This window comes from Antechinus flavipes, chromosome 5, assembly GCF_016432865.1.
Source record: "Antechinus flavipes isolate AdamAnt ecotype Samford, QLD, Australia chromosome 5, AdamAnt_v2, whole genome shotgun sequence".
Taxonomy (NCBI): Eukaryota; Metazoa; Chordata; class Mammalia; order Dasyuromorphia; family Dasyuridae; genus Antechinus; species Antechinus flavipes.
In genome coordinates this window covers 193203424-193228014 of record NC_067402.1, presented here as the reverse complement: position 1 = coordinate 193228014, position 24591 = coordinate 193203424, and the positions used below count along the sequence as shown (strand labels likewise).

Here is a 24591-nt window from a genome sequence, read left to right as displayed (position 1 = left end):
CCTGCTGAGCCACCAGACAAACCCAACTAGCTCCAGGGCTCCCCATTTAGCGATTCTGTGGAGCTGAAGTTAATCTCTGACTGGGATTTTTGTTTCAATCTTCTTAGGTTGTATCAGGAGGACCCCTGTTATGCCCCAAATTTTCTTGGCTTTTCACCAATCTATGTTTACCTTGAGGTGCAAATTTGTTCTGTTTTTTGGGGGAATTTGGAGAGCTTGAAATTTACTGGTGTATTCCACCATCTTCCAAGAATATTCCCTCTTTTCTGTTTTTCTTTGCTGTCTTTGGGATACAAATCTAGTAGTAGTATCTCTGGGTCAAAGAGTATGTAGTTTTACAGACTTTTGGGGATTGTTCTAAATTGTTCTCAGAATGGTTAGACTAGTTCATTGCTTTACCAATAGTTCATTAGTGTCCTTGGTTTTTCATATTCCCATCCAGCATTTGTCATTTTCTTTTTCTGTCACATTTGGTAATATAAGTATGAGGTGGCACCTCCAAATTACTTTAATTTTCATTTATTTAAATATTAGTGATTTAGATAACTTTTCATGATTATTGATTATTTGGGTTTTTGTTTTGTTTTGTTTTTTAGAAAATTGCCTCTCAGAGTAATTAAAAAAAAAGTTTTAGGGACACTAGACCTGTGATTTCATTAAGGGCTGACTAGATCTATGTATAAGGAACCAATGGATGAGGAAACTCTTTCTAGCAATGTAGGAAGAAACTGCTTTATAAATTATAAAGTACTATAACTTTATGAAAATGAGTTATTGTTGCTACCACTTCTAAAGGTTAAAATTAGAATGCAAATAAATAGAAGATGCTATTTAATCTTATTTTATTTTTAAAATTCAAATGAATATAATATTGACTAGATTTGTATTGATACCAAAATCTCTTAGTAATATGATAAATGTCTAGAAGAGATATGGGGAAAGTTTTTTTTTCCTTTTTTTTTGCATTGAGGAAACCCCTGTTAAAATTCACCAAGGGGGCCATATAAGTGTACAGCTTTATTTTTTTTTAGAATGAAAGAAATATAAAGTATTTTGCATATGCAAAAAATACATGGAGCTTTTCAGTTAAAAACAGCAAATTATTTTAAAATATTTTCTGTCTTAAATATAACCAATAGAGACAGACACAGAAGAAGAAGGGATATATAGGAGTGGAAAGAGACAAAGATAGGCAAAGTGAATAACAGAGAGGGGGAAAAAAGATATATACACATAATAAAAGGGAACTCAGTCACAGAGAAACAGAGATATATAGAGAGAAAAGAACATACCCTTATCAAATACTTTTAGGCTATTACTGCTAAGAATTCTTTAAGCTTTGTTGTATTTTTGAAAGCACAGGGCATAAATATGGCTAAGCTTTTTGGTATTTATTTTGAGGTAGAAGAAATTTGATTCTTAGCTTGTTTCTCCATCCCTGATCTAGAAGCTGAATAAAATAATTGAAGAATGATTATATTATTATCATCTCCATCATGATTTTCCCTGGAACACACCACCACCAGGTATATGAGTATAGGAAAGGCATACTCATATGTCAACATTTTTTATTCATTTGTCTTTTATTTTTCTCTTAGCAGAAAAGACCTCCGGGATAGAGATCACAGCAGACACAAGCAAAAGTGGAACAACTGGGAATGATCAACATTGTGGTGACCAGCAGGTCTCCACCCAATCTTTGGGTGAAGGCAAAGTAGAAGAATCGGTCTGGTTGCCACCTTTAGCAGAAGCCACAGGAAAACCAGAGGCAAATGAGGAATCAAAGGAGTGTACAGGCTTCGAGGGAGAACATAAGAAAGAGACATCTCCCAAGAACTCTACATCCTTCTTACCACCCATTGTATGACCTTCACTGGGGATGGATTCTGTTTCTTTCCACCAGTGATTTATATTAGAGACAACTCTTATATTGTACAATATTTCAGATTGTTGTTTTTAATTTATATAGGTTCATTAAAAAAAATGTCCATTCACACAGCCAGCTGGTATGATTCCTCTTGCTGGGGGTGTGATTTCCCTCTTCTATAAATATACTTAAACACACGTTTATGCACACAACCAGAAACAGACCAGTGACTGTGTATTTTTCAACCTGTGTCAGGATTATTTTCCTAGACTCTATCCCAATCATTTCTGTATCATTTAAACGGAATGCTGGCTTATATCTGTAAATGAAATCAAGTCTTAATTTTCTTCAGGTCAAAGAAAAATATATAAGCAATAAGAAGCATAATTAAAAGGGAGAGAGAACAGTATGTGTTTGGAACACTTTGGAGGGTCTAGATAAGCAGTTTGACAATATTCAACATTAAAAATCACTCAGATTCTTTTGGTCTTATCCTATTATCCTATAGTGGACATAGCTTATGTTCATACCCTCCATACCCCCTTGGGAAAAAAATTATAATTTAACATCATATTCATTAAAAAAAAACCCTAAATTCACCCAGAAAATCATTTCCTGTAACAAAGATTAAGAACAGTTCATCAAAACTAACCAATATATTTCCTATTTCTGACAGTATGTACAATGTTCCATATTTATACTTCCCATCTTTACACATTTTTTCTCTAGAATCTTTTAAGAAAAATGGTATTTGTGTAGGACTTAGGGATTATGTGCTAAAGGTATTCCCATTTCACAGCTGGAAAAACTGGTTAAGTGATTTGCCCACAGTCACTTGGCTAATGTCAGAGGTGAGATTTGAACCCATTGTCTTCAAGTCCTAGCACTCTATCCACTATTATTGACTGCCTTTCAATAAAATGGTGGGGGGGAGATATGGCTGAATGTAATAGCTCTACTAAAACAATGCGATTTTTCATGTTTGTCATATGTCATATTCAGCATATTCTTATAATGTGGCCAAGGAGAATGCCTGGAGCCATATATATAGACTAATGTAGAGATAATCAAAATCATGAGGCACACTAATGTCTTTAGATCCATAATTAAATCATTTTAGAATTTACCTTTGCTAAACTTGTCACCCAGCTTACCACATTTGGTAAGATCACTAAGTGAGACAATGAAGAGGAGGTCCAAGAATAGATCTATGGGGGAAACCCACAGTAGTCATGGAGTATAAATGTGAATGCTGACTTGGTACTGATGATCATATTGAGTTCTTCCTCTGCTTCTTCAACCTCTGCAACAGTGGACCCAATTTCTTCCAAACAAGTCCTAGTACTCCGTTCCCTATTATTGGATGCCTTTCAAAACACAGGGAAAATATATATAGTAACTTCTTGTCTTCAACTATGTTAAGGCTGGTGACAAGATTTCCTCTCCACTCCAACCAAGAACGAATAGTCTTTTTTTTTTTAAATATTTTATTTTATTTTATAATAACTTTATATTGACAGAATCCATGCCAGGGTAATTTTTTTTACAACATTATCCCTTGCACTCGCTTCTGTTCCGATTTTTCCCCTCCCTCCCTCCACCCCCTCCCCTAGATGGCAAGCAGTCCTATATATGTTAAATATGTTGCAGTATATCCTAGATACAATATATGTATGCAGAACCGAGCAGTTCTCTTGTTGCACAGGGAGAATTGGATTAGAAGGTAAAAACAACTCGGAAAGAAAAATAAAAATGCAAATAGTTCACATTCAGAACGAATAGTCTTAATGTAACATTGTACAAGAGTTATAAAAAGGTCGTGGTATCTCCTTTTGAGGGACATAAATTTAAAAAAACAGAGAAACAACCTATCTGGACTGGACTCTTTGTAATGGTTTAAAGTAACGTTGTACAAGAGTTATAAAAAGGTCGTGATATCTCCCTTGAGGGAGAACAGAGAAACAACCTATCTGGACTGGACTCTTTGTAATGGTTTAAAGGCAGTGTGATAGATGGATTCTTTTGGGGTTCCCCCTCCCAGCCTGAATATGTTTAATACCTTGGTTAGAATTGTTTTTCAAAACTTAAGATATCTATCTTTGTCACCCCATAAGTCCCCAATGAAACCAAACATTGTGAGCCCTTTAATTGTAATGTTTTTATTTTACGTCCATGCTCGTTTGGATAGGAAAATCTGCAAAATTCAGTGACCAGCATAAGATGTCATGTGTTTCACGTGAGTGGTATGGAGACTGTCAGGGCTCTGTGACAGTGGGTAGGCAGGCAGGTGGGGGAAATAGGTGGAGATGGGGAGGGTACACGGAGTGGGATTAGGGGGTTGTCCAGCCTCCGGCCCCACTGCTGGGAAAGGGGACACAGAGGGCCTGCACTGCTCACAGGTTTGCCATCAGCCAGTCCAGTAGCTGCAGCCGAGTTACATTCCCCACTGCCTCATCCAGCTGCCGCTCTTTCTCATAGCGGAGTACTGATTGTAGGACCTCCCCGACACTTCGACCCTTATCCACTGCAGCAGCAGAAAGCTGGAGGAGCTGCAGACAAAAAAGTAATGGAAGGTCAGATGATCATGAACTTATATATGGTCAGAGATCCCTAAAGGGTTTTTTTTAATTCTTGGTAATTTACAACGGGAAGAATTAAGCTAGAACTTGAGTTTGTATTTGCTGGGGGCAGTTAAGTTTACAAAAGAAAAAATTTTGTGGGAAGGTTTTTCCCCTTCAAGGCAAAATCAGGATTAAGTGACTTGCTCAGGGTCACTCAGTATGCATCAAATATCTGAGGCTGGGTTTAGACTCAAGTCTTCCTGATGCCAGAGCCAGTGCTCGATCCTCTGTGCCACTTATCTACCATTCTGGAAGTCCTTTAAAGAGTCAAATGGCATTGATCATTTGTCTGGGAATAGGAAAAGAGTTCTCTAATGAATTTTATCTTTCTTAAAGACAGGAACTGAAATGATTTCCTGGGAAATATGGTGTTGCTCATAGTGTTTTCCCAATCATGCATCTTTCCCAATATCCATCAATGTTTACTAGTCTTTAAAACTTGAATTGCTAAAAGTCCTTATTTCTTAAAGCCTCCAACTTTAAAAAGCTGGCACCTCTGTATCTTTTTGGATACAGGATATAGGATCCTTGTCCTTTTAATTCAATTATATTCAAACAAGCATTTATTATTGTGGCAGTGTTTAGTGCTATGGGTCCAATAACAAAAAGTGAAATGCTCCTCAAAGAGACTGCCTTCTTTTTCCCTCCTTCCTTTTTACCTTGTGCTCTTGGGCCAAGGTTTGGTGCTGAGACTGTGGAGGGCATAGCAATTCACAGGAAAGACAACATTTTATTGAATGTGGCAGAGTTTGTATAGAGAAACAGTGGTCTGGATACAGAAACTTCCAAAGTTTTCCATGGTTCTAAACTCATTGCAAGTCTAAAACATGAACATTACTATATTTATTCAGCCTACCTGAGCTACTTGGAGGCAGGTCAGGAAGATACCCAATGGGGAAAAAAAACAAAACTTGATCCCACACTTTCCCTCCCCACCCTTTCTGTAAGAAAGAACGAACCAATGATTACAATTAATTTCAGTAATGGCAACAATAATAATGCTGTTTATCTGGAATAGTGTGCTCACCCAAACTAACCCCCCAAACCTCAATGGATAAATTGCTCTGCTTTTAGGGGAGATATAAGTGACAAATCTTAATGGTAGGGTTTTTTTTTAAGCTCTACCAATTAGTTGACTAATAAAAGCTGGGGGATGGGTTTTTTATTTCCAGGTGCTCCATTTATATCGAGGACATGCCTGGGGTATGTCAGAGGTTCAGTTCAGAACAAGCGCAATTTGACATTTACAATCCCACATAACAATAGTTTACACTATAAGTTGTGTTAAGAGCGGCTTCCTTCCTCACATTACCCCTGTAAGATGCAGAGGATGAGTAATTATATCTCCCTTTTAAAGATGGAGTCAATGAGGTGGAGGGACTTGCCTATGGCAGTCACACAGCTAAGTGAGTGTAGAACCAGCTCAGATCTTTTAAAGCCACTTCCATTACCACTACTCTGTCTTTCAAAGAGAATTGATGTTTGAATTAATTACTTGAGTCCCTGCTGGACACTAGTACTCTTTCTGCTTTACCCCCCAAAAATATTCCATTAGAGGCAGGCCAATATGCCAATATGAAGTTGTCTCAACTCCTGATGCCATCACATATATTATAATCGATGCCCACTTTAATGTTTTAGCCTATTAGAAAATCCTTTAAGATTTATTTGAACTCCTAAATGACAAGTGCAGCTCAGCTCAGGCCAAGTGTGCCTTTTAAGACTTTGTTCTTCCTTTGGGTTGCTACTTATCACAGAAAGATGTTAAGAAAATGTTATAGTGATGTATTAAGAGCCTAGTTCTGATTTATAGCAGCCAAATTTCCCAAGAACCAGCAAGTAAAATTTTCTAAAGAAGCAATAAGTAAAATGTTCCACTGTTTCCTACTTCAGAATCCACACACAAAACAAACATAAAAACTTAAAGTTTCATAAATTCTTAAGTCTAATTCAGAAAAGTTCAAAGTGATCATTTCATAGCTTGCCCTATTCTTCTATTCTCTAAGAAGAAGGGAGTTCTGATCAAAGAGACTAAAACTCTCTCCCCCTTCCACTACAGTTAGGTCTCAGTACAACTCTATTCCTTTCTTCCTTTCAGGAGATGGATTACACCTTCATCAACTGGGGATAATGATTTTATGAGTAGTATTGAGAAATAACGTCCAAACTCATCTTAAAGTTGTTATCTCCGGACTATGAGTTAAAATTTAGGAAATAACATCTATAAAGAACTTTGTTCTTTATATTAGCTATTATTTTTGTTATTAGAAAGGAAAAAATATTTTCCTTCCCAGCTCCTTCCAAGAAGCAACTAAATTCCTTTGTTCTTCCAATCCAGTTACACCCCACAGTCCTCTGTCCCCAATTCTTTATTTCCATTCCAAACTTTTGGGATATTCTAATGATGCTAATGGTGTTTCCAGTCTCCATCTAAGCCATATTCATATACTCATGCCCAATCTAGCCCTATTCTCTTTTTTCTCTTTTTGTTTAAAAAATAGCTTTCTATTTTTCTAAATATATACAAAGACAAGTTTTCAATATTCACCCCTGCAAAACTTTGTGTTCCAATTTTTTTTCCCCTCTCTCTCCTGGGCAGCAAGTAATCCAAGAAAATTTAGATCAAAAAGGGAGATCTTTTAATCCAAAGTCCATATTTTTCATATAAGACCCAGATAGGCACCTGGTACATAGTAAATTCTTTATAAATGTTGAATAACTAAAATGACTTGTTCTAAGGTCACAATGATATGAATAACAAATAACAAAGCTGAGATTAAAACTTAGGCCCTCTGAATTCAAAATAATTTTTTGGCTATAATCTCTTGATTTTATTTATCTACTTCCTTAGTACAAAATAGGCATGACATAATCTGATTCATTTGTTGGGATATTTTGGGACTACCACAGATTGGTAGCAGATTCTTCACTGCTCTAATCTAGAGACTTTAATATCTGAACCACAAAAACCACCACTGGAAGAGTGGTGCTGGAGAGAGCACTGGAATGGGAGTAATAATGCCTGGATTTTCATCCCATCTCTGTCATTTAGCTACTTAAGTGACCCCAGATCCATAGGATCTAATTTTCCTCTAATCTCAAGTCCCTTGAGGATAATTCTTCTCATCTGTAAAATGAAAGTCTTGGGGTAAATGATCTATAAGAGCTTCTTTCTACTCTTGAGTTCTATAACTAGGAGATTCTAGACTACCTTCCTTTGCAATACAGGATTAACAGAAGATCAAGATGACATTTTAGGAGACTATTAGAATTGGCCGTTTTCTCTACTTGCTTCCTCCTAACTAAGTAATGGAACATTATCAGAATTCACCATTCACCTGGAAAAAGCAGGAGCCATTGCGTCTTTGGTCTAGGAAAACTTCATTTTGGGGCCAGTGAATGAAAATTTTAAACAAAATTTTAAAACAAGATGGCAACTATGACTTTAGTAATGAACTAAAGATGATATAACTGATTTTGGAGTATCTCCATTGTAATCATTAGCAGGATTAGCAGCTAAAATTGGAAGACATGGATAAATGAAGATCCTGAAAGGACTAAAAAAGATATATTTTAAAGTAGAGGCAGTGTTAGGCTATGAAGAAGCTATGCAAATAGAAGTATCTGGTTTACTCTTACTTCCCTGGACAATCTGTTTGCTTTTCTCTTTCAAAAATAAGAGTGAATAAGAGTGAGCTTTTAATTTTTTCTCTTTTCCCCCTCCTTCCACAGAAGACCGTTGAGCATGAAGTGGGTATAAAGGGCATTTGCTGTGATCATCAAAGAATAATCTTTGTCTAAATAATAATAATACACTTCAGGACTATCTCCCCTTGGAAGAATTAAAGGTTGGTCAGTTGTAGTGTTAAGTCCCTCGAGTGGCCAATAGTACGATTTAATAATAGTGGCACAAAGAACTTTGAACTGGATAGGGTCCCCAATCATTTCCTTTTGGGGAGTTTTATAAGCATGAGATCAGATCATTTTAAAATAGTTGAAATTTTATAATCTGAAATTTGGGCCATCCTTTTCCAAGGTTCTTTTCCAGGTTTTGCTCTTCTAAAAGGCCCTCACTGATTCTCCTAAGCTAGAACACTGATTCCACACCTTCTTCCTTAATCTCATTTCCCTTTGACTTCTATATATATTACATTCTATAAATTATATTATGATAATTTTGTACAATTTTATATCCCTATTAGGTTATAAATTCCACAAGACGACTCATCATTTTTTAATCTCTGTATCATCTGCAAGTCTCTCACAATGCCCTGAATACAACAGTTACTTCATAAAGTTTATTAAATTAAATTGAAATAGTGGAAAGATATAAGAAAAAAAATAAAAATTCCAATTCTAGTGTTTATTACTGTGGAATATGAAGCAAAAATTGCTTAATCTTTCTAGGCTTTAGTTTCTTCAGCTAAGTTGGACAAGGTGTTGTTTAAGATCACATCAAGTCCTAAATCCTATGTTCTTATGAGTGAAATTGCACCTTAGGCATCATACATTTATAAGAGATTGGGAATTTTGAGTCAACTTGCTAAGAGAAATTGCCACCAACCTACCAAGGAATATATCAAGTGATTGGGGTATATTACTCTAGGTTAGTGTAACAGAGCACACACCTTGAAACAGGTGACTTTTAGTATAAGACACTAATTTAAATTCCAATTGTTATAAAATAAAAATGATCTTCAACCCATATCTACTTGGGAAGTTGCATATGGAAATCTATTAGCTTATTTTCTTTTTCTTCCCTCCTTAACACCATAAAGGTTTTGTGTTTTTTCTTTTCTTTTCTTTTCTTTTCTTTTCTTTTTTTTAAACATTTGGCAGATATACTTATGGTAAGTAGAAGACCGGGAAAGGAAGAAAAAGAGAAGAAAAATAGACATTGGTAACAAATTCTCTACTGAAAGATACTGAGGAAGACCTGGCACAAAGAATATCACAATAAGCAATTTTCTTCAGTTGTATATCTGGGATATGATGGCAAGTCTTTGAAGACCAGTTTGAACTGATAATTCCTACCCCCTTCTTGTGATCCATATAGGAAACAAAGGACCCTTTCCCAAAGGAATTTAAACAGCACAACCAAGGATTATGAAGTCCTGGGCCGGAAAATAAATACCTCAGACTCGCAATATGTTTCATCATTGCTACCAATGGAAGACAGGGGCTTCTGAAGAGAGAGGTCATTTTGGGAACTTTCTTTGAGGAGAGAGAACCTTGACACTATTTTTTCTATTTTTACAATGAAAAAGAGTGATGTGGCAGGATTTTTTCCAGAATACTTTAGGAACAGAGGCAGATTCCCAGATGTGCTCTAGATTTCTTTCCCAACCAAATAAAAAGTTCCTATATCTTTAGTTAACACCCTAAAGCACAGATGTATCATAGTTTCTCTTTGATAAGTTATTGACTTCAGGCCTGGAAATATCTCTATCTATCTGGCATCTGCTGGCAGGAGGGCCAAAGGGTTCTTGATCCACATAAGTCAGCTAGATGGTTGGGGATAGAGTTCTGGGTTTCAAATTGAAATCTGAATTGGAACAATTGGGAGATAAGCTCAAGTGATAGATCTCATTTCAATATAGTTTGAATATGGGGAGCAGGTCTTCTCATTCCCTTTTATCAAATAATAAATAAATTGCCCTTTTTTTCAGTAGAACTAGCTATTTCTATCTCAGTTGTGGTATACTAGATTACCTCTGACTCCTCATCAAATCTAATAGAAGTCTTCATTTTTATTCTATATATTCCACTCAGTTAATAAAAATAAATGCCTGACTGATAACTCCCTTGTTTCCTTTCTTTTGCTTCTAATCGTTCAAAGAAAAAAAATTAGGGAAGCCCCCTATATTGGTACAAATACTGAAAACAAGACCCTTAAAACCGAGGATTTGAGTCTAGGTTCTCCCACTTACTAACTGTGTGACTTTAAATAGGTCCATTCTGAGTCTCACTTTTTTTTCCATTTGTAAAATGGGGCTAATAATAATTATCATACTATGCTCACAGAATTGTTTACAAATCACTTTGTAGAAATGTAAAACATTTATATAAATGTGAAATGTTATTATTGCCACTTAGAAATAATGAACATTGACATTGGATGATAACTCTGATTTCCTTGGAGGGAGATGCTATCTGTCCAAGGTAGAGAAGTATTAACCTGAAACCCTTATTTTCCTTAGTCCTTCCCTTTCTGGGGCTTGGACCCTCCCTTTCAGTTCCCCTAATTTCATTGTCCTGCTTCTCCCTTACCTTCTCCTGGATCCCCTCATCATCACCAGCGAAATACAGAATAGGTACGTTGAGCTCGGAGGCGGCTACCCACTGGAGAACGGCCTGGAGTTGCTTGTTCTGGATGGTGTCAGCGATGTTGTGATTGCTGACAATCACCTTGGCACTGTTGGAGCCCTCGGGGGGATGTACCGACATCCCTCTCAATTCATTATGAATAGCTTGATAGGCATTCTGTAGGAGAGCCTCAGCTGTCCCAGTGCCCTTGACTGGTAAGCACTCAAAGAAGCTATCTGGGAAGGCTGAAGTCGGCCTACTGGCATCTCCAGATTTCTCATCTCCCAGATCTCCCAAGGGAGTGTCACAGGACTTGGCAATGATGAGACACAACTTCATCACTGAGTCCATCAACTGCTCTACCATCTGCCCATTCATATTACCATCCAGCTGATTAGCCACCATCTTGGTTAGCCCAGCAATGGCCCCGCCACCGCCACTGCCACCGCCACCGCCTCCACCTCCGCCTCCGCCGCCGCCTCCACCGCCGCCACCGCCACCGCCACCACCACCGCCACCGCCACCGCCGCCGCCACCTCCACCATGTTTTTGAGGACCACTTGGTGGAGATGAATCAGGGTAGCTGTCTTCCTCCTTACTGTTGTGACTGGGTGGTTTTGTTTCAAAGCTATCATCACTTTTGAAAATAGTCTCACCAAGTAAATTCCGGATGAAATTAAAAAAGACACTCATCAGATCCTTCTTTTCGGCCTCTTCAGGATTGCCTCCCATCCGAGAAGACCCAAGACTGGACTGCTCAGAGTTCTGTTGGGACTTAGGTGGTGGGTTCATCTTGGTTGTTGTTCCAGCAGCTTCCAGGAAGCTCTGGGCATCCATACTTCCTCCTTGGGCAAGGTGATACTGAATCAGGAGCAGAGCAGACACAATCAGGTCTTTGGCCCAAGAGTCTGAACTATATGGGAAGTTTTCTGGTTTTTCTTGGCAGCTGAGGGCATTGGTGTTAAGTGGGCCTGGGGAGGTGGTTTGGGGCTGGGGCTCAGGTGAAAACTTGCAGGGCGGTTTGCCGACGGATCTGCTGGAGGCTGCAAAGGTTGCACGCTGAAGGCCTGGGGATCTTGTTTCTTTCTGATGATTTTTATGCCACAAACTCAGCCCTTCCTTGATTATATGTTCACCCAGAGTTTCGGCACAGGTCTTTTCTTTAGATGGGCAAGGAGAAAAGGTTTTTTCCCTAAATTTGGCTTCGGCTTTCATTGAATAGTTCATATTTCTATGTCTGCTGTCATTTATTCCTTTCAGAGAAACTAAGGAGACACTCTCAGACTTGTCCTTTGATGTTCTTTTGACTGGCTCAGGTTTCTTCAGCATCACACTGTGCAACTTGCCCAACATGGCATCCATAATGTCCGTGGCCTTCTGGCTACCATGAGAGAAGAGGCTTCTCTTCACGGCTGCGACAAAGTCTGTATCTGTCATGAGGGTACCTGTGACATTATGCAAGTTCTTCATAAAGGAGTCGATCAGGTCTGAGACTACTTCTTTAGCGTGTCTCATCAGCACCTTCTTGAGCAAGATGGTTGCGATGGTGGTGTCTTTCACCTGGATCTTCAAGGTCTTCATGATGGAGACCATCATGTCAGACACCACACTGTTGGCGTAGGTCATGATTCCTTGACTCACACTGGCTGTAAAGTCATCGGATCGGCTTGACCCCCCAAATACTTTCCTTCCACCATCACCTGCATTGCGGGATTCAAATACTTCCTTGTAGAAGAATGACTTTTTAGGCTTGTCATCTATCTTGTTTCCTTTGGTTTCTTTAAATTTCATTGTGCTCTTGAATTTCAGATTTGGGGGACTCCGTGAGGAGAGTGTGGCTCTGTCTCCAGAACCAGGAGCCTTGTCTGGGCTATTTTCTTTGGAACATAAGGAGACGGTCTCATTCACCAGTTCTGTTGCTACCTTACTCAAGGTTCGATTGGGAGATGGTGGTTCCTCACCCATATAGACCGCCTGGTGGATGCACTTACTTTCAGAGCCATCGATTTTCTCATTGATCTCCTTCCGTGCCATGGCAATGACTAGATTGGTGAGCCGATTAGCATAGAAGGAGACTTCATCGACTGAACTCTCATTACTACTATTCCAGGCACTGGAACCCCTGGAAGAGTTTTCAGTGTGAGACATTTCAAGATGCATTTTGCCTGGGGTATTCCTGCCTCCAGAACTGAAATAGTCTACAGTGAACGCACTGCGATTCTCTCCTGAGGGCTCGCCCTGGTTAGACACCTCTCCAGTAGGTTGTTGCTGCATTTCCTGTAATGCTGATGTACACTTTTCCAGGTCTCTTCGGAGCCAGCTCAGAACTCTAACGGGATCATTTGAGACTTCTTTAAAGGCAGAGTCGTCAGACTAAAACAGAAACACATCCAAAGTACATTAAAACAGTCTAGTTAAAGAAACTTACCCATCCTTACCAAGATTTCACCAAGTCACCCCAGCCTTACCATCTCATCATCATGCATACACAATGCACATAAAACTAATTAAACTCCAATAGTGCTCTAAATATAAATTAATTTTTTTTAACAAAATGAATTAGTAAACTGCTTTTATCTTTATATAATTGCTCTTATTTAGTAACTCAGCTCTTTCAAAAAAATGATTTTGAAAGGGGAAAAAAGCGCATTATTTTGATATATGAACAGCCTGAACAGCCCCTGATAAAGATAGTTGTCAATAGTTAAATAAAACATTTAGTTTTGGGACTGAAGAACTAACATAACACAATCTGGCAATTTACAAGATTAGTAGATATTATTTAATTTCTCTAAATATTTAAGTACCTACTATGTACAGGATCCTATATTATGCTCAGTATTGAACATTTTTTATCATAATAGCTTATTGTTTCAAATGTCTCACAAGACTATCTCATTTTGGTTAGGAGGAACATACAACAAAAGTATGGCTATTCTTATTTTACAGATGAGGAGACAAAAATCTCCAGGAGATTAAATTAATTTGCCTAAGGTCATACAAAGTTAGAAAAAGTAAATGCTAGCAATTGATTTATCCTGTTTTTAAATCCTTTCTTCTTTATACTATTATGTTATGCTGATAGACATTCACTATAGCACATGCATGCATACTGGAGTAAGCACGCACACAGGCATACAGCTTTAAAAATTCTTCATGTCCCCTAAAGCCCCAAAGCAGAGAATGTGGCTTGTACTTCTTTGCATTCATAGGCTCATTCATAGGCTCTAATTAGAGCCAGAAGGAACTTTTTGAAATGATCTAGTCCAATTCCTTCAATTTATAGGTGGGAGTTATGAGATTTGTCTCCAAGATCACACAGGTAATAAATGGCAGAGCTGGGATTTGAACACAAGTCCCTCAGCTCCAAATCCAGCATTCTTTGCTGCTACCCTCAAGACACCTTAGGTGGCAGGTATAGAAATAAATATTTTTTGATTTGACACAGAACCTAGAACCAAAACTACCTTTCCTTTCTAGAAAAAAGAAGAGTTGAAAAACAATGCAAACAAACAGAAAAAAAAAAATAATGTGAGCAGCTCAAATGGGAATTTAGGCTTCATATAGATTAAATACTGTAACAGAATTATTTTCCTATTGTTACTTTTTATATACAATTTATTTATGAGTCCATCAGTGTTATTGTCTTAAATGGCCATATAGGGCAGAATAAATGGATGATCTGACAAAAGGTAGGGACCATCGGTCATGTATGTTTAATTGTTAAGTAAAGAACCCAGTATAGCACAACATACAATTAAGAGTTTTGAAAATTTTGATTATCAGCTAACATTGATACAATACTTACTGTGCACCAGGCACTGTGCCAAGTGCTTTTAAATTATTATATCATTTGGTCCTCACAACACTCCTAGGAAGTAGGTACTATTATTATCCCATTTTACAGATCAAATAAACTGAAGCAAACAGAAGTTAAGTGACTTTATTCCAAGGATACACAATAAGTGAGTATCTGAGGTACTGTATCACCTAACTGCCCTGATTATAATGGTAAAGGTAATATCTATGATCTGATAGTTCTGTGAAATTTTTAGATGTCCTGAAGAAGATAGCTTCTACTTTTGATACATACTTGAATCCTACATTCACATTCTCAATGTGAAAGACATTCAATTTCACCCCCTAAGAGTAAAATCAAACAGGATTCTCAGTTATAAAATCCCCTTTCCCCACCACAACCCTAACTCTTAGGTGCAGTCCCCTTTGAACACAATCCCCTTTGAACACAACAAAATGAAAACATGGCACACTTAAAAGTTTTTGATGGTTTCATGAAAACACTAGTTGAAAAAAGATGGGGAAAAGGTGTCTCAGTAACAATGTATATTATACTTTTTCTTGGGTAGACAAAATCTGGACATAAAAGCTTAAAATCATAAATCAGCCTTTACAAGGATCTTAGCCTATAGTAAGGCATTATTAGGATATCATAGGACTGAAGGTATGAAAATTTGGTATTTGCTCATTAAAGACCCTGCTATGGAATGCAACAACAGAATGGGAAAAAGGGAAATGAGTGGTAGCTGGAGAAAGACAAACAGAATCAAGCTGGGATGGGAAAACTTATTTTTCTCTGGGAAGTCCATTAACACAAGAACTGAGAGAGACAGAGACAGAGACAGAGAGACAGAGAGAATGTGTGTGTGTGTGTGTGTGTGTGTGTGTGTGTGTGTGTGTAATGTATCCCTTTGGCAGTCTGATGAAGACAGACTTTAAGATTTTGCAAGTCTTGTGTAAGACTCTAAGACTCTTTCTTTAGAATAATGATTTTAAATGCATGAAACAAAAATCATAGGATTATAAGAGAAACAAATTATCTTGAAATATAATGATAAAAATATTGCTAAAACAAATTTATACTTCCCAGGTTAATAACCTCTGCTTTAATTCCTAGCTAAAGATGATAATTCTTGAAAGAACATGGATATTATTACTCAAGAAAAAGAACAAATAATATCTGCTGGCACAATTTATCATCTTAGGATATTTGGGTAACAGAAAAGTACTGGGCCCTTATGCAACATATGAAAGGGGAAGGGTCACTAATTAGAACTGAACCTTAGTTTTTTTTTTTTTAATTTTCACAAATTTTGTTCCTTTTCTTATGTCCCCAACGCAGATGATTCTGGTAATTAAGGCTTTTGGCTCTTTGTGAATGGGCAGTGGTAGTACTGTGAAAAGAGTGCAATAGACATGCTCAAAAGACCTAGCTGTAACCCTTATTATGTATGTGAGCTTGGCTAAGTCACTTAAACTGTCCATAAGCTATTTTCTTCATTTTCAAAATGGGGACGAATATTTGCATTACCCACCTTTTGCAGTATTCTTGGGAGAAAAGGCTTTGTAAACTTTAAAAAATTATTACTTTTTAAGGTTCTATTGTAGCTAAGTGGATCAGTACAGAAGAATGCCGGAGTCAGGGGGATCTGTTAAAATTCCATTCCAGACACTCAGTAGCTTGTGAGACCCCATGCAAGTCAATTAACCCCTCCTCCTTCAGTCTGTTTCCTTATCTGTAAAATGGGAATAATAGTTTCCTACTTCCCAAGACTGTTGTGAGGATCAAATGAAATACCACATGTACAGAGCTTTGCAAGTCTTAAATTTTTTTTTTAATAAATGCTAGTTATTATTATATGGCTACTACACATGAATTATTTGTATAAACACATTTTTCTGTGATATTTCACAATCTAAGTGAAGAACAAAGATTTTGCTGAGCACCAGAGGTTTAACAAAGATGAAGTTCCGTTTATCTGTAAAGGGGGTGGTGATGGTGGAAGGAGAGGAACTGAGGGAGAGGCCTCCTTTAGGATAAAACTTGACTATAAATGTATTACTACAGAACACTACTAGTATAATTTTGTGAATAGTATTGCCTATATATATTCTTCTTCAAGATTTTGATTAAGAAATATATCCTGAGAAGGGTATCCTCTTAAATTCACTGGACTCCTTATTTTCTGGGGATTCAATCTTTTCTTAAGAACCAACATTTGCAGAAAAATTAAAATGTGGGAGGATAAGAATAAGAGGTGTGTTCAAGGGTGTAGGAAAAATCCAATTACTGTATTTTCTGTGTGAACTTTTATACCTTGGAAATCTACAGATTACAGATCAGGGCTTGATTTAATGATTTGTTGATTGTCTAAATTTAGGAAAGTGATGGAGGAAAAGGGCAGATTAAGTGGGTTCTGCATTCCTTGGAAAGCTGATTGTTACACATTTCCCAAAACAGCACTGGTAAGAGCCCTCTAGAAGCATCATATAAATTCCCTTTCCTCCCCAGGCAATTGGGGTTAAGTTACTTGTCCAGGGTCACATATCTAGGACATGTTAAGTGACTGAGGCCTTATTTGAACTCAAATCCTCCTAACTTCAGGGATGGTGCTCGATCCACTGCCACCTAGCTGCATTCCACCCTATGAATTCTTAATTCAGCATTCAAAAGGAGGCTGGCCTATTCTACTTACCATTTTCCAGTCTTGGTGTTGACCCTCTCCAGGTGTATAAACATCTACCTTGCACACTCCATTTTGGCTTTGTAACCAGTCAACCTTATCAGACATCTGGAGGATGGAAAAATGAAATGAAATTATCAAAAAAGTAGATTTTAAAACTTGAGGGAGAAGAAAGAAGTAAAACAAATGATTCCTGAGAATTGGAGGAGGAAACATTTGAGGAAAATTCCCAGTGGAGTTTTTTCAAATGCTTTGTTCAGGGTCCACATATGAAGTATCATTATCCAGTGGTAAATTTCATCTCTTTAAGTGATACCATTGGCATCAGGTGGGACATCATACAAATTAGCCTATCCTTCTTTGTTATACCTGTCCTTGCTTTAGTCATCATTGATTTCTTATTAAGAACCCAGAACTGATAGCCTTAGCCAATATGGCCAGCTAATAATCATCAATGTCACTTAGGTGACACCAGTGGCTTTGAAAGTTTAGGATATCTAAATCTGTATCTCTGTATCTATTATCTCAATACTTAGCTTTCATTGGCTTGTGCTTTGTTTCCCTTCTTCCTACACCAGGCTATCATTACCCAGGTCCAAAACTGATGTTTCCTTTCCTTCTTTGTAGTTCTTTTTTCTACTTGCTTTTGAGTTGTCATATGTGACTCTCCATGGCCCCATTTGGAGTTTTCCTTTGGTAAAGAAACTGGAGTTTCTTTCTTCAACTCATTTTACAGATAAGGAAACTGAGGAAAATAGAGCCAAGGTTCACATGACTAGTAAGTGTCCAAGGTCACATTTGAACTCAGGAAGATAAGATTTCCTGACTTCAGGCCTGGCACTTTATCTACTGAGCCACCTAGGTTCTCTCAACTGCTTCTTAGAGCAAGTAGAACCTAATTGTTTTCTCCCTACCTTTTTTCCTTCATTCTCCCCCTTTTCCACATATCCTCCCTAGCATTTTTCTAAAGTAACCAGGTTTTGGTGTTTTGATTTCTTTCAATCGATTATATTTTGTTACAACAAAATAAATTCTATAGGACCATCTTTTTTTTTTCTCATAAGGTGCTGGAAATTTTTAGTGTTAAATAGGAAGGGCTAGAAATAAGTGAATCATTGCTTTAGGTTTCAATATCATTAAAACTACACAAACATTTGATGTAATAAGATTTACATTGTAGAATAAAAATCTCCTCATTTCTATCTTTAACCAATCCAACTGATAATGTAAGATTTCATTAGATATGATAGGTGGTTGATGTACACATATCATAAACTGAAAACCCCAGTTCTAGTTAGGAAAGACTACATTTTCTGAATAATATTTAGAACATTTGGGATAATGATTAAATATAGATAAGAAAGGTTTAAAAAGCTGCCCAATCTTAGCTTCCACAAGGACTAGGAAATAGTGTCACATAATAGTCAATCCTAGGTCATCTTCTACTAAATTAAAATAACTCAAGATCCCCACCACTGCCTCCAAGTAGTTATTGACCTAAAACTCGAGTTTTCTGTATTCCTTCTACCACACCTTGATAGTTTTTCTTAAACTACATATTATCTTCTTAGTGGGTGTATTGTGATTCATTCCCTTCCCTGAGAAAGACTAATTCTAACCCATCTCAGAAAAAAAGAAAGAAAAAACCTTGTTTGCTATTTTCTAAAAATACCCTCAGAAAGAGACTTCATAATCTCTTCTAATATATTCAAGAGTCTTGGTAGCCTTTCATTTTTCTTAATGTCTAGAAGTTCAGACTCACCATCTTTTATTCCCATTCTTGTCCTCGGCTGCAGAAAAATATGCCTCAGCTTGATCAATTAGCAGGAGGAAGTAGATTCCCAGCATTAGAGAGATGTAGAAACTTGGGGGAAGTAAGCATACTCTAGATCATTACCGTTCCAGAGTCAAAGTTAGGATATATCACTCAGGACTCCAGCCTAGAATTCAGTAGCCATCAGTTGTTCTCATGGGGCACTCCCTGATTCATGTCAACAGGTCAGTTGGATCAACAACAATAATAAAAAAGAGGACAAAAACAAGGAAGATAAAGTTTAAAGAAACACCTATTGTTGGGGCAGTTAGATGGTGCAAGTGGATAGAGCACCAGTCCTGGAGTCAGGATCATCTGAATTAAAATGTAGCCTCAGATACTTAATACTTCCTAGCTGTGTGATCCTGGGCAAGGCAGTGAATACTTCCTAACTGGGTGACCCTGGGGCAAGGCAGTGACCTTGCAAAGAAAAAACAAACAAACTAAAAAAACAAACAAATTTTTAAAAAGCAACAACCACCTACTGTTACTGAGTGCAGATCCTAAGGTATAAAGAAGGATCTTGGATAGTTTTGTAGTCTTCACAATTCTTAAGCTTACCCACCCCTCCTGCCATGTAATTATCAGGAACCTGTAGAGAGAAGACAAATACAAAATGATTAGTTGTTTTATATATGGATCATTTAAAGAATAGTTTTTTTTGGTGAACATCCAGAATCCCTACATGATATTGATACGGATGCAACAAGCACAAAATTATATGCAACAGGAAAAAAGTCTTACTTCAGGCAAATTTAGAATGTAGCTTCCCAAGAAAGAAGCTGCCTTAAGGCCCTGATACATATTAGGTGGTTATAAGTGTGATTTAATGCTTGCAAAGTGCTTACTAATTGCTTGGTAGTAATGTGAAACAGAGAGATGAAATTTGTACCTGTCTAGCTGGTTCAGATATATGTAACAATGGTATCTATCCAACCTGAAAGTGAATTTAGCCATCATTTGTATTACCACACTGACTTTATTGAGAAAATTAGGCCATTTTTGACAACTTCCCTCTTCTCTCCATCTCTTAAACTACTTCCTCATTCTCTGATAATTAGGCGGCTCTTCTTTTTGCCAAGGCTAAATAATCTTGTTGTGCCTTTGATCCTATTAGCCACTTCTGTACTCCCGTAGACTGACTCTTCAAACACTCCTTTATTTTTTTCTCTAATCTTCAAACTTTGTATCTATCCTTTTCCTATAGCTTTCAAAAGCACCCGTTTCTCTTATACTTAAAAAAAAATAACCATTCATTAACCTTTACTATTCTCTCAAACTATTGCCTATACATATTCTCCCTTTTTTCAGATAAAGTCCTAAAAAACTCTGTCTCTACTCCTTGTTTCCCTTCTTTCACTCATTTTTTTCTATTTTTTTTTCTTTTTCTTTTTTCTTTCACTCATTTTTTAATCCTTTGCAATATTAGGGCTTCCAGTCTCCTCTCTCCAAAGTTATCATTGATCTCTTAATTCCTAAATCTGATAGTTTTTTTTTCTTATTCCTCATTCTTCTCAATATGGCTCGTGCATTTGACATTACTGATCCACCTCTTTTTCTGAATATTCTCTCCTCTCTGGATTTTGATATTTCTCTCTCAAATACTATTTTCTACAAGAAACACTCCCCCCTTCCCATTTCCCAACTCCTAATGCTTTCCCCTTTGAAAGTACTTTTTGTATTTTGTCTCCTCTATTAGCTTATGAATTCCCTGAGAGTGGAGACTATTGCTTTTCTTTATATCTATAGCACTTAGAATAGTGATGGACACATAGTAAGTTATGTGTATTGAACTGACTTGACTTAGAGCTTTTCACCCTAGAGCTCCAACCTATTTTTCAGGCTCTGAATTATTGTGTGGATTATTCCCTTCTGACTCTTCAGGAATCTGGCCAAATTTGCCTCCTCTCTTATTCATACACAATCTTCCACATTTTGTTGCTTTGCCTTTACACTAGCTATTTCCTTTCAACTTAATTCCTGGAATGCTCTCTTTCCTCATTTTTGCTGATAAAATATCTGTCTTACTTCAGCACAGTTCAAACTTCATCTTCTACATCAGAAGTCCTTAACCTTTGTATCTTTTGTGTCATGGACCCTCTTTTTGGCAGCCTGGTGAAATCTATGTATCCCTTCTCAGATTAATATTTTGTTGCCTACAATCACAAAGGAAATTCTAAATTTTAGCAAGAGGTTTCTGAAAGTAATCTGAAGTCAGAAAGACTCATCTTCCTGAGTTCTGATCTAGCCTCAGACACTTACCAGCTGTGTGACCTTAAACAAGTCACTTCATTATATTTGCCTCAGTTTCCTCATCTGTAAAATGAGCTAGAGAAACAAATGGCAAGCTGCTCCAGTATCTTTGCCAAGAAAACCCCAAGTGGGGTCACAAAGAGTCAAACATGAATGACAAATACAATAATTGCTGAAAATAAAAGTAATTTTTTCCCCACTGTAAATGATTTATTGAAGTCTATCCATGGATCCAAGGTCTATCCATGGATCTAAGGTTAAGAACTCTTGTGCTACATGAAGCCCTTATTACCTTCTGCTAATGTTCTCACTAGATCAAGTCATTCCCTTCTTCAATCCATCCTCCACCTCACTGTCAAAGCTATTCTTAAAAGCACAGGTTTGACCATGTTATTTCCCTTATCAATAAACTCCATTGGCTCCCTATTACTTCTCTTGGATCAGAGATAGACTCCTTTGTCATTCAAAGTTCTTCATAGCCTGGCTCCAACCTAATATTCCAGGTTTACTTATATAGTATTATCCTTTACAATCTCCATGATCTAGCCAAATTAGTCTTCTTGCTGTTCCTGACATTCCATGGGTCTGTCTTTTTTGCCTTTTTACAAATTGTCCTCTCTATACTCCCCACCTTGGCTTCTGTGATACTACATTCTCCCTTTCTAAGTGCTCTTAGCTCATACCTCCTTATTTCATTAATAGACATTTCCCTTAGATTCTCCCTCTTTCCCTACTTCTTCCAATCCCTAAAAGCTCAGCTCAATTTACTTTCTATCTTCATATGGTCCTGTAAGGCTCACAGCTGTCTCCTTGATCTTTATACTTATTTTGTATGTATTTATATACATGCTGTAAATCTCTTGATAGAATGTAAGGACCTAGAGACCAAGAAGTGTTTTGTTATTGTGGTTATATCAGCTCTTAGCATTGGGTCCAGCATACACTAGATACTTAATTAGTACTTGCTTATTAGATTGATCATATCTTTCTGCATCCATGTAAGTCCCAACAGGTTAAAATGTGTCTTTTTAATTAGCTTTGCATGAGGATTCTTTCAAAGAGATGCTTACTAAGTACTTTGGGATTTATATTATCGGCATTTATCGATAAGAGTAAAGATTTAGAATCCCAGCCTCTAGCTCCTTGACTATGAAAAGAAAAAGAAAAAAATTCAAAGACTTTACTAGAGCTAAAATGGATAGGTTCGTATATTTCTCTAACTTGAAGATAAAAGTTAATAAGCCACATCCTAGGAGCAGGATGGAACAAAAATGAATGAATTCAGGGTAGGGAGATGCATTGAATGAAAGATCTTGGTGGTAAGCTTTAAATTCAATGGAGAAAAGAATGGCCCTAGTCACTACAGAGCTGGGAGGGATCTTTAGACGTCATCTACATAGAAATTAAACTAATCTTATGGTTTCTGGCAATTGGGCCAATTTGTCTAATTCTGCTAGAAGATCTAATCTAGAGCCAAGTAGGATACAGGCTGGGCCTAGAGTTAGAAAGACCTGAATTCAAATCTGTATCAGACATTTACCAGCTGTGGTACCTCATTCTTCAACTGTAAAATGGGAATAACAGCACTTATCCTAAAGTGTTATTCTGCAGATCAACAGGGATAATATTTGTAAAAATGCTTGGCATGGTGCCTGACAGTAATAGATGCCATAAATGTTTATTTTTTCCTCTTTTCTCTAGGCTTAAATGAATAAAGTCCTTCAGTCTTCTCTTTTTTCAGATATCAAAATATTTCCCAGTACACCAAGAAATGTAGAAAGGGATATGATTTTTTTTTTGGGGGGGGGAGGGCGGGTGAGGCAATTGGGGTTAAGTGACTTGCCTAGGGTCACACAGCTAGTAAGTATTAAGTGTCTCTCCACTGCTCCATCTAGCTGCGCCAAGGGATGCTATTTGTAAAAATAAGCAAGGCTGGCTCTTCATAAGCAACACATCTGGCTAAGTTAAATGTAGTGTATGAGAGCCTCATTTACAGGAATCATCTTGAGCCTGGATGACCTATTTATTTAAAGATCCCAAGCTCAAGAGAACAAACCTTTTTTTCTCTGACATGAAGGCATTGCCAAATCACTGATAGCCCAGTTCTCACTAACAGTTGGAGGTAAGGAAAGGAAGTTGGACAGAATTGGAGGGAAGGAAAATATGTAGGATGGAGGAAAAGGAACCCAAAACTATTGTGGATAAGTTTTCCTGTTACTACAACACTGGAAAACAGATTGAATTTCAATCAAGGAGCAAGAAAAGTCAAAAAGTAGCCCAACTCTTCACCATTATCATCAAAATGGGAAGCAGGAAGTAACCCCCTGCCATTTATCAAGAAAGATAGCCAAAGAGGCCTGATGATATCCATAGCAAACTTTTGGGAGAACGTAGCAGTTCAAATAATAGTTTTGGTTTAATTACTGGTATTCTGATAACAGGGAAAGGTTTGGTACTAGCCTCAAGAGGTTTCACACAAATTATAGGTCCTATTATTTCATAGGAAAGTCTCCCTAACAGAGAAGGAAAAGGGAAGATAGATTTTTCTCCCCATTTTGCAAATGATGAAATTGAAATTTAGAGAGGGTAATAATAATTTGTTTAAATACCACACAGAAAATCAGAGCAAAAAGATGATGACATTGGGTGAGATTTGGTCTAAAGTGAGGTCTTCCTAGACCACCAGATTCCATACATAGAATTTAATGACATTATTGAATAAGGAAAGAGAATTAAACAAAGATAACAGAAATGGAAAGGATGTTAGGACCTGAAATAATTAAAAGATAAAAGGCCACAATTTAGGAGGAATAGGAAAGGGAATAATAATAAAGCATTTATCTGAATAAAGAGTGGATTCTCTTTTTATCAAAGACCCTCCAGAATGCCTGGAACTTCATTATTGGGATTCTCTGTCTCTTTCCTCTATAAAAGGAGAATACTAATTAAATGCCCCTCATTACTTCCCGAACATGTTCTGAGGGCTTGCTAAGATAACTGGTACCATAGACTACATGGCCTCCTTATGAGTGGGGTCATTTGGGTGGTCTTTTTAACATTATTGAATTCTTCTTTCAAATCACAGGAAATTTGAGAGGTGGACCCTATGATCAATCTATAAGGACTGCCTACCTCTGCAGCACTGGAACAGTGGACCACAAATGACTCCAGAATACACTTTTTAAAGTCAATTAAAGATGCTGTGATGTTCTTGTTCAGCTCTAGATCTTGTTTCCTCCCTGAACCTTC

General features: G+C 37.3%; 2 protein-coding genes across 13 annotated transcripts in view; one reads left to right on the top strand and one right to left on the bottom strand.

Annotated features, from left to right (window-relative positions):
• DYRK4 (dual specificity tyrosine phosphorylation regulated kinase 4) overlaps positions 1-1940 on the top strand; it is a 71938-nt gene extending 69998 nt beyond the window's left edge. For 6 of the 9 annotated variants that reach the window (XM_052001229.1, XM_052001230.1, XM_052001228.1 and 3 more), the window contains one exon: positions 1599-1940. In XM_052001229.1, the coding sequence (XP_051857189.1) occupies positions 1599-1867 (269 nt within the window). In that variant the 3' untranslated portion in view covers positions 1868-1940. Of the gene's footprint in view, positions 1-1447; positions 1527-1598 lie in introns of all 9 variants that reach the window. The other 3 variants (XR_007954310.1, XR_007954311.1, XM_052001226.1) reach the window with 3 other exon arrangements.
• Positions 1941-4006: 2066 nt separating this feature from the next.
• Positions 4007-24591, bottom strand: AKAP3 (A-kinase anchoring protein 3). Of its 4 annotated transcripts, none has more exons than XM_052001221.1 (6): positions 24475-24591; positions 19571-19681; positions 19039-19140; positions 17289-17384; positions 10759-13167; positions 4007-4416 (listed from the first exon to the last, which is right to left on the bottom strand). In XM_052001221.1, the coding sequence occupies exons 3-6, from the start codon at positions 19039-19041 to the stop codon at positions 4261-4263; spliced, it is 2664 nt and encodes an 887-aa protein (XP_051857181.1). In that variant the 5' UTR covers positions 19042-19140; positions 19571-19681; positions 24475-24591; the 3' UTR covers positions 4007-4260. The 4 variants fall into 4 exon arrangements, with proteins under 4 accessions (XP_051857181.1, XP_051857180.1, XP_051857184.1 ...); XM_052001220.1 differs by having other exon boundaries at positions 19575-19681; XM_052001224.1 differs by lacking the exon at positions 19039-19140.

Excerpts from the sequence above, each read along its gene's own strand:
- AKAP3 (XM_052001221.1), bottom strand. Across the intron at positions 13,168-17,288 it reads AACACCAAGACTGGAAAATG|TCTGACGACTCTGCCTTTAA; the intron begins GTAAGTAGAATA and ends TTTCTGTTTTAG. Across the intron at positions 4,417-10,758 it reads ATGAGGGGATCCAGGAGAAG|CTCCTCCAGCTTTCTGCTGC; the intron begins GTAAGGGAGAAG and ends TTTTGTCTGCAG.